Source organism: Salvelinus fontinalis, chromosome 18, assembly GCF_029448725.1.
Source record: "Salvelinus fontinalis isolate EN_2023a chromosome 18, ASM2944872v1, whole genome shotgun sequence".
Lineage (NCBI taxonomy): Eukaryota > Metazoa > Chordata > Actinopteri > Salmoniformes > Salmonidae > Salvelinus > Salvelinus fontinalis.
This window is the reverse complement of record NC_074682.1, coordinates 26,755,047-26,771,880: the sequence shown is the minus strand read 5'-3', so window position 1 is coordinate 26,771,880 and position 16,834 is coordinate 26,755,047. Positions and strand designations below refer to the sequence as shown.

At 47.6% G+C, this 16,834-nt stretch overlaps 1 protein-coding gene across 2 annotated transcripts in view; it reads right to left on the bottom strand.

Moving 5' to 3' along the window:
* The window catches only part of LOC129815232 (protein bassoon-like), a 172,731-nt gene extending 156,887 nt beyond the window's left edge, over positions 1 to 15,844 (bottom strand). For both annotated transcript variants that reach the window (XM_055868821.1, XM_055868822.1), the window contains exon 1: positions 15,514 to 15,844. In XM_055868821.1, coding sequence (XP_055724796.1) covers positions 15,514 to 15,683 — 170 coding nt within the window. In that variant the 5' untranslated portion in view covers positions 15,684 to 15,844. The remainder of the gene's footprint in view (positions 1 to 15,513) is intronic.
* Positions 15,845 to 16,834: the final 990 nt, after the last annotated feature.

Below are 16,834 nucleotides of genomic sequence, written 5' to 3'. Positions count from 1 at the left end.
AAATTGTTTGTTGTAAAGTGCTTGTGCACTCTGACTGGTTCGCGCCGGGTTATTTTGTACCCATATTTTGTTGTTCTGGGTGCCGTTGGTTTTGCATATTAAACTGCTCCGGTTATTACCCAGTTCTGCTCTCCTGCGCCTGACGTCTTGGCAGCCAGTCACGCACCCCTTACAACAGAAGGAGCGGAGAGAAGAGAAATGAAAAAACGAAAAGAGACGAGACGAGTTGAGAAGAAAGATGGTTTATCATATGTCTGCAGCACTAATAACTTCTCTTTTGTCTTTGTCATTCTGGCCTGTAGACGTCCGCGGCCAGCCCGTGGATTAGCCACAGCAATTAAAATAGAAATCATAGCTTTCTGTCACAACAACAACGCTACGCAGGCCTTGTTTTGTTGCTCACGTCTTCTTCAAAGACCAGTAGTCAGTACTCTGCTCGGCAGCCAGCCACCACTTCCAGGGTGGGAGAAGGAGATGGAAATGAGGGAAGAGAGAATTAAAATAGAATTGTTTGTGACAGTGAGTCACTGAAGATGGGCTGAGCAGAGTAGAGCAGAGCAGCTGGTTGTGAAGCAGCACAAATCACCCAGTTCCTCTCTTTCTTTGTCTCTCTCTCTCCAGGAATCATTATGTTCACCTAAGACCTGTTCAGATAAACACTAGCACTATAAAGGCTTGGCAAAAACTGTCCTTAACAAAAGTCTTCCTGGCGGTGTGCCATTTCCGCAATAGAATCTGTATTAATGAGACAAATGAATTGAGCTGAGCCAGGCTCCTGGTTACATCAAATACAAATCTATGAAATGAATTATTTTCTTATTAGAAAACCACAAGCATTTTGTTCTACATTGGGCAAAGTGCTAGATATCTCAGTTGTAATCACAATGGACTCTACTACTGCTCTGTTTCTATGACAGAAAGAAACACGGATATTATAGTGTTGAGTTGTCATTATGGTGATACTGAATATCATTCATAAGTGTTCAACTCATGGCAATCAGTATCTGCATTCTATACTTTCCAACTAAACTGTCTTACTAACAAACAACAACAGTTTTGGAAAAGGGTTAGATATAGGAGTATTAAAAAGTTGTTTTGGGATATGGTGACAATGAATAACAATTTCACTGTTTAAAACTATTTGTTATGCTTATAACAAAGGCTTGTAGAATGGAATCCCATGTGCTCCTTAGAAAGCCCAAACCTCAGGCATTAAACACACACACACACACAGGTATTAAACCAAAGGTATTAAACCAAACGGCACAAAGCCACGGATGGTATAGCAGCGCTTCTCAGCCAGTGAATAACACTCTGTTGACAGGGTTAGGGCCAGTGAATAACACTCTGTTGACAGGGTTAGGGCCAGTGAATAACACTCTGTTGACAGGGTTAGGGCCAGTGAATAACACTCTGTTGACAGGGTTAGGGCCAGTGAATAGCACTCTGTTGACAGGGTTAGGGCCAGTGAATAGCACTCTGTTGACAGGGTTAGCGCCAGTGAATAACACTCTGTTGACAGGGTTAGGGCCAGTGAATAGCACTCTGTTGACAGGGTTAGGGCCAGTGAATAACACTCTGTCAGGGTTAGGGCCAGTGAATAGCACTCTGTTGACAGGGTTAGGGCCAGTGAATAGCACTCTGTTGTCAGGGTTAGCGCCAGTGAATAACACTCTGTTGTCAGGGTTAGGGCCAGTGAATAGCACTCTGTTGACAGGGTTAGGGCCAGTGAATAGCACTCTGTTGACAGGGTTAGGGCCAGTGAATAGCACTCTGTTGACAGGGTTAGGGCCAGTGAATAGCACTCTGTTGACAGGGTTAGGGCCAGTGAATAACACTCTGTTGTCAGGGTTAGGGCCAGTGAATAGCACTCTGTTGACAGGGTTAGGGCCAGTGAATAACACTCTGTTGTCAGGGTTAGGGCCAGTGAATAGCACTCTGTTGACAGGGTTAGGGCCAGTGAATAGCACTCTGTTGACAGGGTTAGGGCCAGTGAATAGCACTCTGTTGACAGGGTTAGGGCCAGTGAATAACACTCTGTTGTCAGGGTTAGGGCCAGTGAATAGCACTCTGTTGTCAGGGTTAGGGCCAGTGAATAACACTCTGTTGACAGGGTTAGGGCCAGTGAATAACACTCTGTTGTCAGGGTTAGGGCTAGTGAATAACACTCTGTTGTCAGGGTTAGGGCCAGTGAATAGCACTCTGTTGTCAGGGTTAGGGCCAGTGAATAACACTCTGATGACAGGGTTAGGGCCAGTGAATAGCACTCTGTTGACAGGGTTAGGGCCAGTGAATAACACTCTGTTGACAGGGTTAGGGCCAGTAAATAGCACTCTGTTGACAGGGTTAGGGCCAGTGAATAACACTCTGTTGTCAGGGTTAGGGCCAGTGAATAACACTCTGTTGTCAGGGTTAGGGCCAGTGAATAACACTCTGTTGACAGGGTTAGGGCCAGTGAATAGCACTCTGTTGACAGGGTTAGGGCCAGTGAATAACACTCTGTTGTCAGGGTTAGGGCCAGTGAATAACACTCTGTTGTCAGGGTTAGGGCCAGTGAATAACACTCTGTTGACAGGGTTAGGGCCAGTGAATAACACTCTGTTGACAGGGTTAGGGCCAGTGAATAACACTCTGTTGACAGGGTTAGGGCCAGTGAATAACACTCTGTTGACAGGGTTAGGGCCAGTGAATAGCACTCTGTTGACAGGGTTAGGGCCAGTGAATAGCACTCTGACAGGGTTAGGGCCAGTGAATAACACTCTGTTGACAGGGTTAGGGCCAGTGAATAACACTCTGTTGACAGGGTTAGGGCCAGTGAATAACACTCTGTTGTCAGGGTTAGGGCCAGTGAATAGCACTCTGTTGTCAGGGTTAGGGCCAGTGAATAGCACTCTGTTGTCAGGGTTAGGGCCAGTGAATAACACTCTGTTGACAGGGTTAGGGCCAGTGAATAACACTCTGTTGTCAGGGTTAGGGCCAGTGAATAGCACTCTGTTGTCAGGGTTAGGGCCAGTGAATAGCACTCTGTTGACAGGGTTAGGGCCAGTGAATAGCACTCTGTTGACAGGGTTAGGGCCAGTGAATAGCACTCTGTTGACAGGGTTAGGGCCAGTGAATAGCACTCTGTTGTCAGGGTTAGGGCCAGTGAATAGGACTCTGTTGTCAGGGTTAGGGCCAGTGAATAACACTCTGTTGTCAGGGTTAGGGCCAGTGAATAACACTCTGTTGTCAGGGTTAGGGCCAGTGAATAGCACTCTGTTGTCAGGGTTAGGGCCAGTGAATAACACTCTGTTGTCAGGGTTAGGGCCAGTGAATAACACTCTGTTGACAGGGTTAGGGCCAGTGAATAACACTCTGTTGACAGGGTTAGGGCCAGTGAATAGCACTCTGTTGTCAGGGTTAGGGCCAGTGAATAACACTCTGATGACAGGGTTAGGGCCAGTGAATAGCACTCTGTTGACAGGGTTAGGGCCAGTGAATAACACTCTGTTGACAGGGTTAGGGCCAGTAAATAGCACTCTGTTGACAGGGTTAGGGCCAGTGAATAGCACTCTGTTGTCAGGGTTAGGGCCAGTGAATAACACTCTGTTGTCAGGGTTAGGGCCAGTGAATAGCACTCTGTTGTCAGGGTTAGGGCCAGTGAATAACACTCTGTTGACAGGGTTAGGGCCAGTGAATAGCACTCTGTTGACAGGGTTAGGGCCAGTGAATAACACTCTGTTGACAGGGTTAGGGCCAGTAAATAGCACTCTGTTGACAGGGTTAGGGCCAGTGAATAGCACTCTGTTGTCAGGGTTAGGGCCAGTGAATAACACTCTGTTGTCAGGGTTAGGGCTAGTGAATAACACTCTGTTGTCAGGGTTAGGGCCAGTGAATAACACTCTGTTGTCAGGGTTAGGGCCAGTGAATAACACTCTGTTGTCAGGGTTAGGGCCAGTGAATAACACTCTGTTGACAGGGTTAGGGCCAGTGAATAGCACTCTGTTGACAGGGTTAGGGCCAGTGAATAGCACTCTGTTGACAGGGTTAGGGCCAGTGAATAGCACTCTGTTGTCAGGGTTAGGGCCAGTGAATAGCACTCTGTTGACAGGGTTAGAGCCAGTGAATAGCACTCTGTTGTCAGGGTTAGGGCCAGTGAATAACACTCTGTTGTCAGGGTTAGGGCCAGTGAATAACACTCTGTTGTCAGGGTTAGGGCCAGTGAATAACACTTTGTTGTCAGGGTTAGGGCCAGTGAATAACACTCTGTTGACAGGGTTAGGGCCAGTGAATAACACTCTGTTGACAGGGTTAGGGCCAGTGAATAGCACTCTGTTGTCAGGGTTAGGGCCAGTGAATAGCACTCTGTTGACAGGGTTAGGACCAGTGAATAACACTCTGTTGACAGGGTTAGGGCCAGTGAATAGGACTCTGTTGACAGGGTTAGGGCCAGTGAATAACACTCTGTTGACAGGGTTAGGGCCAGTGAATAGCACTCTGTTGTCAGGGTTAGGGCCAGTGAATAGCACTCTGACAGGGTTAGGGCCAGTGAATAACACTCTGTTGACAGGGTTAGGGCCAGTGAATAGCACTCTGTTGTCAGGGTTAGGGCCAGTGAATAGCACTCTGTTGTCAGGGTTAGGGCCAGTGAATAGCACTCTGACAGGGTTAGGGCCAGTGAATAACACTCTGTTGACAGGGTTAGGGCCAGTGAATAGCACTCTGTTGTCAGGGTTAGGGCCAGTGAATAACACTCTGTTGTCAGGGTTAGGGCCAGTGAATAGCACTCTGTTGTCAGGGTTAGGGCCAGTGAATAACACTCTGTTGACAGGGTTAGGGCCAGTGAATAACACTCTGTTGTCAGGGTTAGGGCCAGTGAATAACACTCTGTTGTCAGGGTTAGGGCCAGTGAATAGCACTCTGTTGACAGGGTTAGGGCCAGTGAATAGCACTCTGTTGACAGGGTTAGGGCCAGTGAATAGCACTCTGTTGTCAGGGTTAGGGCCAGTGAATAGCACTCTGACAGGGTTAGGGCCAGTGAATAACACTCTGTTGTCAGGGTTAGGTCCAGTGAATAACACTCTGTTGACAGGGTTAGGGCCAGTGAATAGCACTCTGTTGTCAGGGTTAGGGCCAGTGAATAACACTCTGTTGTCAGGGTTAGGGCCAGTGAATAGCACTCTGTTGTCAGGGTTAGGGCCAGTGAATAGCACTCTGTTGACAGGGTTAGGGCCAGTGAATAACACTCTGTTGACAGGGTTAGGGCCAGTGAATAGGACTCTGTTGACAGGGTTAGGGCCAGTGAATAACACTCTGTTGACAGGGTTAGGGCCAGTGAATAGCACTCTGTTGTCAGGGTTAGGGCCAGTGAATAGCACTCTGACAGGGTTAGGGCCAGTGAATAACACTCTGTTGACAGGGTTAGGGCCAGTGAATAGCACTCTGTTGTCAGGGTTAGGGCCAGTGAATAACACTCTGTTGTCAGGGTTAGGGCCAGTAAATAGCACTCTGTTGTCAGGGTTAGGGCCAGTGAATAGCACTCTGACAGGGTTAGGGCCAGTGAATAACACTCTGTTGACAGGGTTAGGGCCAGTGAATAGCACTCTGTTGTCAGGGTTAGGGCCAGTGAATAGCACTCTGTTGTCAGGGTTAGGGCCAGTGAATAACACTCTGTTGTCAGGGTTAGGGCCAGTGAATAGCACTCTGTTGTCAGGGTTAGGGCCAGTGAATAGCACTCTGACAGGGTTAGGGCCAGTGAATAACACTCTGTTGACAGGGTTAGGGCCAGTGAATAGCACTCTGTTGTCAGGGTTAGGGCCAGTGAATAGCACTCTGTTGACAGGGTTAGGGCCAGTGAATAACACTCTGTTGTCAGGGTTAGGGCCAGTGCATATACCAAATACCAATGTCACTGACGATCAAATGATCAGCATTGCTTACCTATACAGGTCAACAGTGCAACTGCAGAAGGTCTACAGCTATCGACAGTATACTATATAAAACAACAGCTATATTCTCAGTCATTACAAATGAAACTACTTAGTGTATACTCTCAGTGCAGACACAGGGCCTAGCTGCTACATTCAGCACACAGAGCTTCTCTCAGAAGAGATAGAGATTCTGTCACAAATGGCACCCTATTCCATAGTGTACTACGTTTTACCTAGCCCTATGGGCCCTGATCAAACTAGTGCACAATATAGGGACAGGGTGCCATTTGAAATGAACACACAGACAGGGCTGACCTCAGAACAGACACTGGGTTGTTCTCACTAATGACTCATGTGAGGCCTTTTAACTGTGAATTATTCTAATCTATACTTAATATACAGTATATTGAACTAAATGGACAGGCAATGAGTGTTTCCTTTATGAACATGGTAGGTGGCAGTGAATTCAATATTTCAGCAGTAGCAGCAGATAGTGCTGGAATTGCATCCTAAATGGCACCCTTTTCCCTTATAGTGCACTACTTTAGACCAGGGCCCATAGTCATACTGTAGTTGAGTGCCACAACTTATTTGTACTTATCTGTAGAAAATATCATTGTTTAATTGGTTTGACTTGATGATATATACCTGGGGCTATTGACATTCAGGAGAATGGACATTTGCAGAATGTTCAGACATAAATTAAATAAAGTTTATTCATCACGTGCGCAGGTGAAATGCTTACTTACAGGCTCTAACCAACAGTGCAAAAAGGTATTAGGTGAACAATAGGTAAGTAAAGAAAAAAAAACAGTAAAAAGACAGTGAAAAATAACAGTAGCGAGGCTATATACAGTAGCGAGGCTACATACAGGTACCGGTTAGTCGGGCTGATTGACGTAGTATGTACATGTAGATAATGTATGGTGTAGATCAAATATGACTGTCAGATAGACATATACAGAATAGGAGATTGTGTGTGCTCTATTCGTTCAATTTATATGGTATCTATGCAATTCCAGATACAGCCCTGCCATTAGTTGAAGGCAGCCAATCTAATAGTTTCAAAAATGAGTCACTTCCTGAGAAATAGTTTTAAAAAGGCGGATCTGTATTCAAATATTATCCCAGGTCTGCTGCATACTGCAATCTATCTATGCTCCCGTGTGCTTTATCCACCATCATCATGTCTGATGAAGACCAGTGGGGGAAAACGTTGTCAATAAAGCTTGGATGTAAAGACAGTGAGTCCATGGCTCAGTCACCACACATGGCCAGCGGTCCAAATGCCCCCCTATTCCTTCCTATATTCCCTGTGGGCCCTGGTCAAAAGAAGTGGACCACAAAGGGAATAGGGTGCTATTGAGACAGCGCCAGCGTCTATCTGTTCCCTTTGGATTTGGGTCTCCCTGTTTAAAGCCAGTTGTCAGGAATGTGAGGCTAAGATAGCAGTGAGCCTTTAAACCACCTACTGGGTTTTTAAATAAGACATCACAGTGGGTTTTTATCTCTCCTTCCCTCTCTCTCTCTTTCCCTCTATCTTCTCTCTCCCTCTCTTCTCTCTCCAGAGAGACAGCGACACACATCTATGTTGCAGTCTCGCACCAATTAATTTGCATGGGCTATTGGCTGAGATACACTACATGACCAAAAGTATGTGGACACCTGCTCATCGAATATCTCATTCCAAAATCATGGAATGAGATATTGGTCCCCACTCTGCTGCTATAACAGCCTCCACTCTTATGGGAGGACTTTCCACTAGATGTTGGAACATTGCTGCGGGGACTTGCTTCCATCAGCGATAAGAGCATTAGTGAGGTTGGGCACTGATGTTGGGCGATTAGGCCTGGCTCGCAGTCGGCATTCCAATTCATCCCAAAGGTGTTCGATAGAGTTGAGGTCAGGGCTCTGTGCAGGCCAGTCAAGTTCTTCCACACCGATCTCGACAAACCATTTCTGTATGGACCTTGCTTTGTGCACGGGGGCATTGTCATGCTTAAACAGGAAAGGGCCTTACCAAACTGTTGCCAGTTGCTAGATGGAAGCACAGAATTGTCTAGAATGTCATTGTATGCTGTAGCGTTAAGATTTCCCTACACTGGAACACTGGAAGTGGCCATGAAAAACAGCCCCAGCCTCCACCAAACTTTACAGTTGGAACAATACATTCGGACAGTTAGGGTTCTCCTGGCATCCACCAAACCCAGATTCATCCGTCGGACTGCCAGATGGTGAAGCATGATTCATCACTCCAGAGAATGTGTTTCCACTGCTCCAGAGTTCAATGGCAGCCAGCTTTACACCACTCCAGCCAATGCTTGGCATTGCGGATGGTGATCTTAGGATTGCGTACGGCTGCTCGGCCATGGCAACCCATTTCATTAAACACCCAACGAACAGTTATTGTGCTGACGTTGCTTCCAGGGGCAGTTTGGAACTTGGTAGTCAGTGTTGCTGCCGAGGACAGACGATTGTTACGCGCTACGCGCTTCTGCACTCGGCGGTCCCATTCTGTGAGCTTCTGTGGCCTATCACTTTGCGGCTGAGCTGTTGTTGCTCTTAGACGTTTCCACTTCCCAATAACAGCACTTACAGTTAACCGGGGCAGCTCTAGCAGGGCAGACATTTGACAAACTGGGTATGTTTAGAATATGGAAAGGTAGCATCCTATGACGGTGCCACGTACAGGCCATTCTACTGCCAATGTTTGTCCATGGAGATGGCATGGCTGTGTGCTCGATTTTATACACCAGTCAGCAACGAGTGGAGCTGAAATAGCCGAATCCACTAATTTGAAGGGGTGTCCATGTAACAGATGTGAAATGGCTAGCTAGTTAGCGGGTACGCGCTAGTAGCGTTTCAATCAGTTACGTCACTTGCTCTGAAACCTATTAGTAGTGTTGCCCCTTGCTCTGCAAGGGCCGCGGCTATTGTGGAGCGATGGGTAACGACGCTTTGTGGGTGTCAGTTGTTGATGTGTGCAGAGGGTCCCTGGTTCACGCCCGTGTCGGGGCGAGGGGACGGTTTAAAGTTATACTGTTACATTGATGCTGTTGACCCGGATCACTGGTTGCTGCGGAAAAGGAGGAGATTGAAAGGGGGGTGAGTGTAACGGATGTGAAATGGCTAGCTAGTTAGCGGGTACGCGCTAGTAGCGTTTCAATCAGTTACGTCACTTGCTCTGAAACCTATTAGTAGTGTTGCCCCTTGCTCTGCAAGGGCTGCGGCTTTTGTGGAGTGATGGGTAACGACGCTTCGTGGGTGACTGTTGTTGATGTGTACAGAGGGTCCCTGGTTCGCGCCCGGGTCGGGGCGAGGGGACGGTTTAAAGTTCTACTGTTACATCCACATACACTGTATATACAAAGGTATCATTATAAAACATAGCTGGAGAAAATGCAGAGCGAACAGCACCAAGCGTCAACCCATCTGTGCTCGTCACCGCTGGGTGATGTGTGAGATACCACCACCATCCAGCAAGATGGAAAGACACTGACACGTGAGGAATCAATATTATACTGCACATGTAAAAATAGAACCTGAGTGACGAATCCTTGTCACTCATTCTCATGCCAAACGGACAAGAATAGTTCTACTTACATACTGTAACACACCGAAAATACATGCATTCACACTATACAACGGAGAACCTTTTTCAGCAGACATACAGGCTGTCAGAGGTAAGCTACACACTGGATGAGGTTACATTTACATTTACATTTAAGTCATTTAGCAGACGCTCTTATCCAGAGCGACTTACAAATTGGTGCATTCACCTTATGACATCCAGTGGAACAGCCACTTTACAATAGTGCATCTAGATCTTTTAAGGGGGGGGGGGGGGGGGGCAGAAGGATTGCTTTATCCTATCCTAGGTATTCCTTGAAGAGGTGGGGTTTCAGGTGTCTCCGGAAGGTGGTGATTGACTCCGCTGTCCTGGCGTCGTGAGGGAGTTTGTTCCACCATTGGGGTGCCAGAGCAGCGAACAGTTTTGACTGGGCTGAGCGGGAACTGTACTTCCTCAGTGGTAGGGAGGCGAGCAGGCCAGAGGTGGATGAACGCAGTGCCCTTGTTTGGGTGTAGGGCCTGATCAGAGCCTGAAGGTACTGAGGTGCCGTTCCCCTCACAGCTCCGTAGGCAAGCACCATGGTCTTGTAGCGGATGCGAGCTTCAACTGGAAGCCAGTGGAGAGAGCGGAGGAGCGGGGTGACGTGAGAGAACTTGGGAAGGTTGAACACCAGACGGGCTGCGGCGTTCTGGATGAGTTGTAGGGGTTTAATGGCACAGGCAGGGAGCCCAGCCAACAGCGAGTTGCAGTAATCCAGACGGGAGATGACAAGTGCCTGGATTAGGACCTGCGCCGCTTCCTGTGTGAGGCAGGGTCGTACTCTGCGGATGTTGTAGAGCATGAACCTACAGGAACGGGCCACCGCCTTGATGTTGGTGGAGAACGACAGGGTGTTGTCCAGGATCACGCCAAGGTTCTTAGCGCTCTGGGAGGAGGACACAATGGAGTTGTCAACCGTGATGGCGAGATCATGGAACGGACAGTCCTTCCCCGGGAGGAAGAGCAGCTCCGTCTTGCCGAGGTTCAGCTTGAGGTGGTGATCCGTCATCCACACTGATATGTCTGCCAGACATGCAGAGATGCGATTCGCCACCTGGTTATCAGAAGGGGGAAAGGAGAAGATTAATTGTGTGTCGTCTGCATAGCAATGATAGGAGAGACCATGTGAGGTTATGACAGAGCCAAGTGACTTGGTGTATAGCGAGAATAGGAGAGGGCCTAGAACAGAGCCCTGGGGGACACCAGTGGTGAGAGCGCGTGGTGAGGAGACAGATTCTCGCCACGCCACCTGGTAGGAGCGACCTGTCAGGTAGGACGCAATCCAAGCGTGGGCCGCGCCGGAGATGCCCAACTCGGAGAGGGTGGAGAGGAGGATCTGATGGTTCACAGTATCGAAGGCAGCCGATAGGTCTAGAAGGATGAGAGCAGAGGAGAGAGAGTTAGCTTTAGCAGTGCGGAGCGCCTCCGTGATACAGAGAAGAGCAGTCTCAGTTGAGTGACTAGTCTTGAAACCTGACTGATTTGGATCAAGAAGGTCATTCTGAGAGAGATAGCAGGAGAGCTGGCCAAGGACGGCACGTTCAAGAGTTTTGGAGAGAAAAGAAAGAAGGGATACTGGTCTGTAGTTGTTGACATCGGAGGGATCGAGTGTAGGTTTTTTCAGAAGGGGTGCAACTCTCGCTCTCTTGAAGACGGAAGGGACGTAGCCAGCGGTCAAGGATGAGTTGATGAGCGAGGTGAGGTAAGGTAGAAGGTCTCCGGAAATGGTCTGGAGAAGAGAGGAGGGGATAGGGTCAAGCGGGCAGGTTGTTGGGCGGCCGGCCGTCACAAGAAGCGAGATTTCATCTGGAGAGAGAGGGGAGAAAGAGGTCAAAGCACAGGGTTGGGCAGTGTGAGCAGAACCAGCGGTGTCGTTTGACTTAGCAAACGAGGATCGGATGTCGTCGACCTTCTTTTCAAAATGGTTGACGAAGTCGTCTGCAGAGAGGGAGGAGGGGGGGGGAGGGGGAGGAGGATTCAGGAGGGAGGAGAAGGTGGCAAAGAGCTTCCTAGGGTTAGAGGCAGATGCTTGGAATTTAGAGTGGTAGAAAGTGGCTTTAGCAGCAGATACAGAAGAGGAAAATGTAGAGAGGAGGGAGTGAAAGGATGCCAGGTCCGCGGGGAGGCGAGTTTTCCTCCATTTCCGCTCGGCTGCCCGGAGCCCTGTTCTGTGAGCTCGCAATGAGTCGTCGAGCCACGGAGCGGGAGGGGAGGACCGAGCCGGCCTGGAGGATAGGGGACATAGAGAGTCAAAGGATGCAGAAAGGGAGGAGAGGAGGGTTGAGGAGGCAGAATCAGGAGATAGGTTGGAGAAGGTTTGGGCAGAGGGAAGAGATGATAGGATGGAAGAGGAGAGAGTAGCGGGGGAGAGAGAGCGGAGGTTGGGACGGCGCGATACCATCCGAGTAGGGGCAGTGTGGGAAGTGTTGGATGAGAGCGAGAGGGAAAAGGATACAAGGTAGTGGTCGGAGACTTGGAGGGGAGTTGCAATGAGGTTAGTGGAAGAACAGCATCTAGTAAAGATGAGGTCAAGCGTATTGCCTGCCTTGTGAGTAGGGGGGGAAGGTGAGAGGGTGAGGTCAAAAGAGGAGAGGAGTGGAAAGAAGGAGGCAGAGAGGAATGAGTCGAAGGTAGACATGGGGAGGTTAAAGTCACCCAGAACTGTGAGAGGTGAGCCGTCCTCAGGAAAGGAGCTTATCAAGGCATCAAGCTCATTGATGAACTCTCCAAGGGAACCTGGAGGGCGATAAATGATAAGGATGTTAAGCTTGAAAGGGCTGGTAACTGTGACAGCATGGAATTCAAAGGAGGCGATAGACAGATGGGTAAGGGGAGAAAGAGAGAATGACCACTTGGGAGAGATGAGGATCCCGGTGCCACCACCCCGCTGACCAGAAGGTCTCGGGGTGTGCGAGAACACGTGGGCAGACGAAGAGAGAGCAGTAGGAGTAGCAGTGTTATCTGTGGTGAGCCATGTTTCCGTCAGTGCCAGGAAGTCGAGGGACTGGAGGGACGCATAGGCTGAGATGAGCTCTGCCTTGTTGGACGCAGATCGGCAGTTCCAGAGGCTACCGGAGACCTGGAACTCCACGTGGGTCGTGCGGGCTGGGACCACCAGGTTAGGGTGGGCGCGGCCACGCGGTGTGAAGCGTTTGTATGGTCTGTGCAGAGAGGAGAGAACAGGGATAGACAGACACATGGTTGACAGGCTACAGAAGAGGCTACGCTAATGCAAAGGAGATTAGAATGACAAGTGGGCTACACGTCTCGAATGTTCAGAAAGTTAAGCTTACGTTGCAAAAATAAAATAAAATACAAGATCTTATTGACTAAAATGATATAGTACTGCTGGCTGGTGAAGTAGCCTGGCTAGCAGTGGCTACGTTGTTGAAAGTGAAGCTGGCTAGGTAACCTCGACAATTTCACTAAATTTCTCTAAACTACACAATTATCATGGATACAAGGACAGCAAAGACAACTAGCTAACACTACGCTAATCAAGTCGTTCCGTTGTAATGTAAGTTTCTACAGTGCTGCTATTCGGTAGAAGTTGGCTAGCTAGCAGTGTTAGCTAGCAGTGTTGGCTAGGTAGGAGGAGGGCAGCGCGGCAGGCGAAAAATAGCTGGCTAGCTAACCGATAATTACTCAAAGCTACACAATTATCTTAGATACAAAGATAGCAAAGAAAACTATGTAGCTAGCTAACACTACACAAGTCAAGTCGTTCCGTTGTAATGTAATCGTTTCTACAGTGCTGCTAATCGGTGGCTAGCTGGCTAGCTAGCAGGGTTGACTACGTTACGTTACGTTACGTTAGGGCGAGAATACCTGGCTAGCGAACCTCAGCGAACCTTCATAACTACACAATTATCACCGATACAAAGACGGCTATGTAGCCAGCTAAGTAGCTAGCTAAGATCGAACAAATACAAATCAAAGATAGCAAAGACAACTGTGTAGTCAGCCAACACTACACTGATCAAGTCGTTCCGTTGTAATGCACTCGTTTCTACAATGCTGCTAGTCGGTGGCAAGCTGGCTAGCTAGCAGTGTTGGCTACGTTGCGTTACGTTAGGGCGAAAATAGCTGGCTGGCGAACCTCAATAACTACACAATTATGTTTGATGCAAAGACGGCTATGTAGCTAGCTAAGATCAAACAAACCAAACCGTTGTACTGTAATGAAAATGAAAATCAGACCGTTGTACTATAATGAAATGTAATGAAAAGTTATACTACTATTCGGTAGACGGTGGACGTTTGCTAGCTGCTGGGCAGATAGCAGTGTGGACTACGATAGACGACGGAATACGATAATTACGCAATTATCTTTTATACACAGACGGCTAAGTAGCTAGCTAAGAAGAAATTGCTAAGGTTAGACAAATTAAACCGTTGTACTATAATGAAATGTAATGAAATGTAATGAAAAGTTATACTACCTGCAGAGCGAATGCAAATGCGACCGCTCGCTCCAAACCGGATGTCGTCCTAATTGGCACCCTACTCACTATATAGGGCTCTAGTCAAAAGTAGTGCACTATGTAGGGAGTAGGGTGTCATTTGGGACGCTAACACAGTACAAGCAGGCAGCTGTATGTGAGTATTTGGGTCTCCTCCTCAGTTTGTGTCATCCAGTCACACAGATGCTAGAGACCATCCATCTGTAGGTAATCTACACATACAAACTCACCACAGACAGGTCTTCATCTCAGCATTCTGAGTGTGTGTGTGTTACAATTGAATAATGAGTTGCAAATTAATATTAACAGCAAACACACCATTGGCGGCTACACTGTACAACTTACTAAAGGCCACGTGGGGAGGGAAAGCACTATTCTTCACGTGGGGCATATGATTCACTAAAATTCGGCGTTGTTGTAACATTAATCATGAATGTAGCTTGTAAACTCGAGTTTGCACAATCCACTTCATTGTCTCGTTCGTGGTAAAATATTGATGCTTTACCAACGATATGGTGTTCCAACAGCACATGCGACCATTTACAATGTGTGGCGATAGAAATGATTCAGAGGCTACCGGGAACACACGTTGGCTCCCTATGCTTCCATCCCCTCGCCCCGCCTCTATAGAATATTAGCCTACTAAACGTCGTTATTTTTCTATTGGAATAATCTCGATAGGCTATGTGATGATGGATAGTATGCATTTTTTTTTACTCGAGTGAGTAACGGTCGCCTATTAGACGGGCAATTATCAGGCGACTTTGGTCATTGAAAGAATAATTGGTCTCATGGATAGCCCATTATCGATATTCTCTGAATCACGTCACGTGAGAAGGCCACTACCGTCACAGCAGTTGCATATCGTCACAAGTCACGCCCATCGTGGAATCAAAGCGTAAAAATGACTGGAATTGCTTATCAGCTAAATACAGGTACATGTTTTAGATAGTATCGCTCGTAGAGAAAACGTAAAATAATATGAACAAGGTGTTTCGGTCCATTTTTACAAAGAGATGGCCACTCTAGTCTAGCTACAATCTGATGGCCCACATTCACGCGCACCGTGCGAGAGCGGGTGTGGAATCTTCATCAATGAAAATGTTCCGTTTGGTGGCTACAATACGCACGCTGTAAATTACACAGTTTAGAGCTGTGGCCATTCACGATTTAAAATGTCTACTTCCCCTTTATAGTTTATACAATGGCCTTTATCTTACCCGCCTGTTAACGTGAGGTTTTATACATGTATGCATGCATCAAATTTGTAAATGTAGCCTATATTCTAAACATACCCTACATTGTAACCAAAATATTAAAACTAGGAATCGTCTATATGGGCAGTATGTGTTACAGCGATATTGTAAATTAATAATTAAAACACCAGCTGTATTTTCTCCACATTCTGAAAAACGGCCACTATAGGCTAGGCTACATGACATCCGCCACGATAAATAAATATCCTGGAAACGAAAACACTGTCGTTTTATTGTCACGGTTCTGCAGAGAACTGTCCTAGATTGTAGCCTACCTGTTAATCCCCGGGCCGAGTCCGGTCCCTGTACCTCCTGTTGGCGCACCATTGCTGGGCTTGATGAGCTGTCCAGAGCCCGCTGGTGCTGAAATGGAAGTCGGAGCACTCGCAGAAGGAACAGTGGAGCCGGGCTGGCCCTCTCCCTCGATGCTGCCTTCATTCCCCATCGTTTTGGGAGATGATTAGGAGGAGAGAAACGATGTAGTAGAGGTTTCTACAGTTAGAATAAAAACTCAGAGACAACTCAACGCTGCTCTCCTTCCGCCATCATCACCTACAATTCAGTTTCCTGCACGGAGCTCGCGCACTGGCATAAAGGGTAGGACATGTGCTGACGCAAACGGGAGAGCGCGCGTACGGGCGCGTGCCCTAAATCCTAATTTGTCTCGGCTGCCTAAATAGATCCTTGTAGGAGGCGTAGGGGTCACGCAGTGCCCGAGGAGGGGGCAAGACACTTGAACCCACCGAACCGCTATGAAAAACAGACCTTTTTCCAATATAGAGGCAATTTGATCCATGTGACCTGTTATTCATTTCCATTTTCTAAGGCATGTGTAGAACTAGTGTTTGTTATAGACCTACTGTATGCTCCATGGAGAGGGTTGTCAGTGGTGCTCTCCAGGTTGTACACCCTCTTATGTTCCAAATCTCTGAGAATGAAAATGAGTAACCACTAAACAGCAGAAAATCAATCTCGAATGAAGCCTGCACGTTCTCTTCCTCTTAAAAGGGTACATTCTCAAAGGGCATTAGACACAGGATGGATTCCAAATGGCACCCTATTCCCTATTTAGTGCACTACTTTTGACCAGGGCCAATTGAGCTCTGATCAAAAGTAGTGCACTATATAGAGAGTAGGATGCTATATGTGATGTAGACAGACTCCCTGTCCCCTTCCCCTGTCAGTCCTCTCTGGCCACTGTGAGGACTGAGGAGTCACCAGATCAGACTATTGACCAGACGCTGTGCTCTGCAGGATCCAAGGGAATAAACAGATTCAGATTCATTTCCTCTCTAGCCCAGGCTACTCCATCATTGACAGGGCTATCTATAATCTCTCCACTCAGCACCATTAATACTTCTGTGAAAAGCCAGTCAATGGTTCATTTTGGACTGAATGGGATGAAAGAGATTGCCAGATAGATAGATAGGTTCACTGACACAAAGACAATGATGGATGTGTGGTTGTGGTAGGAAGTGGTTAGTGTTTATGTGTGATCAGCGCTGGTGTGCATGTACCTCTGCCATGGAAATGTTAAATGAGCATGTCAAGTCATAATTCATTAAAATGTTTAATCTTCCCTGTAACTTTTCAGGA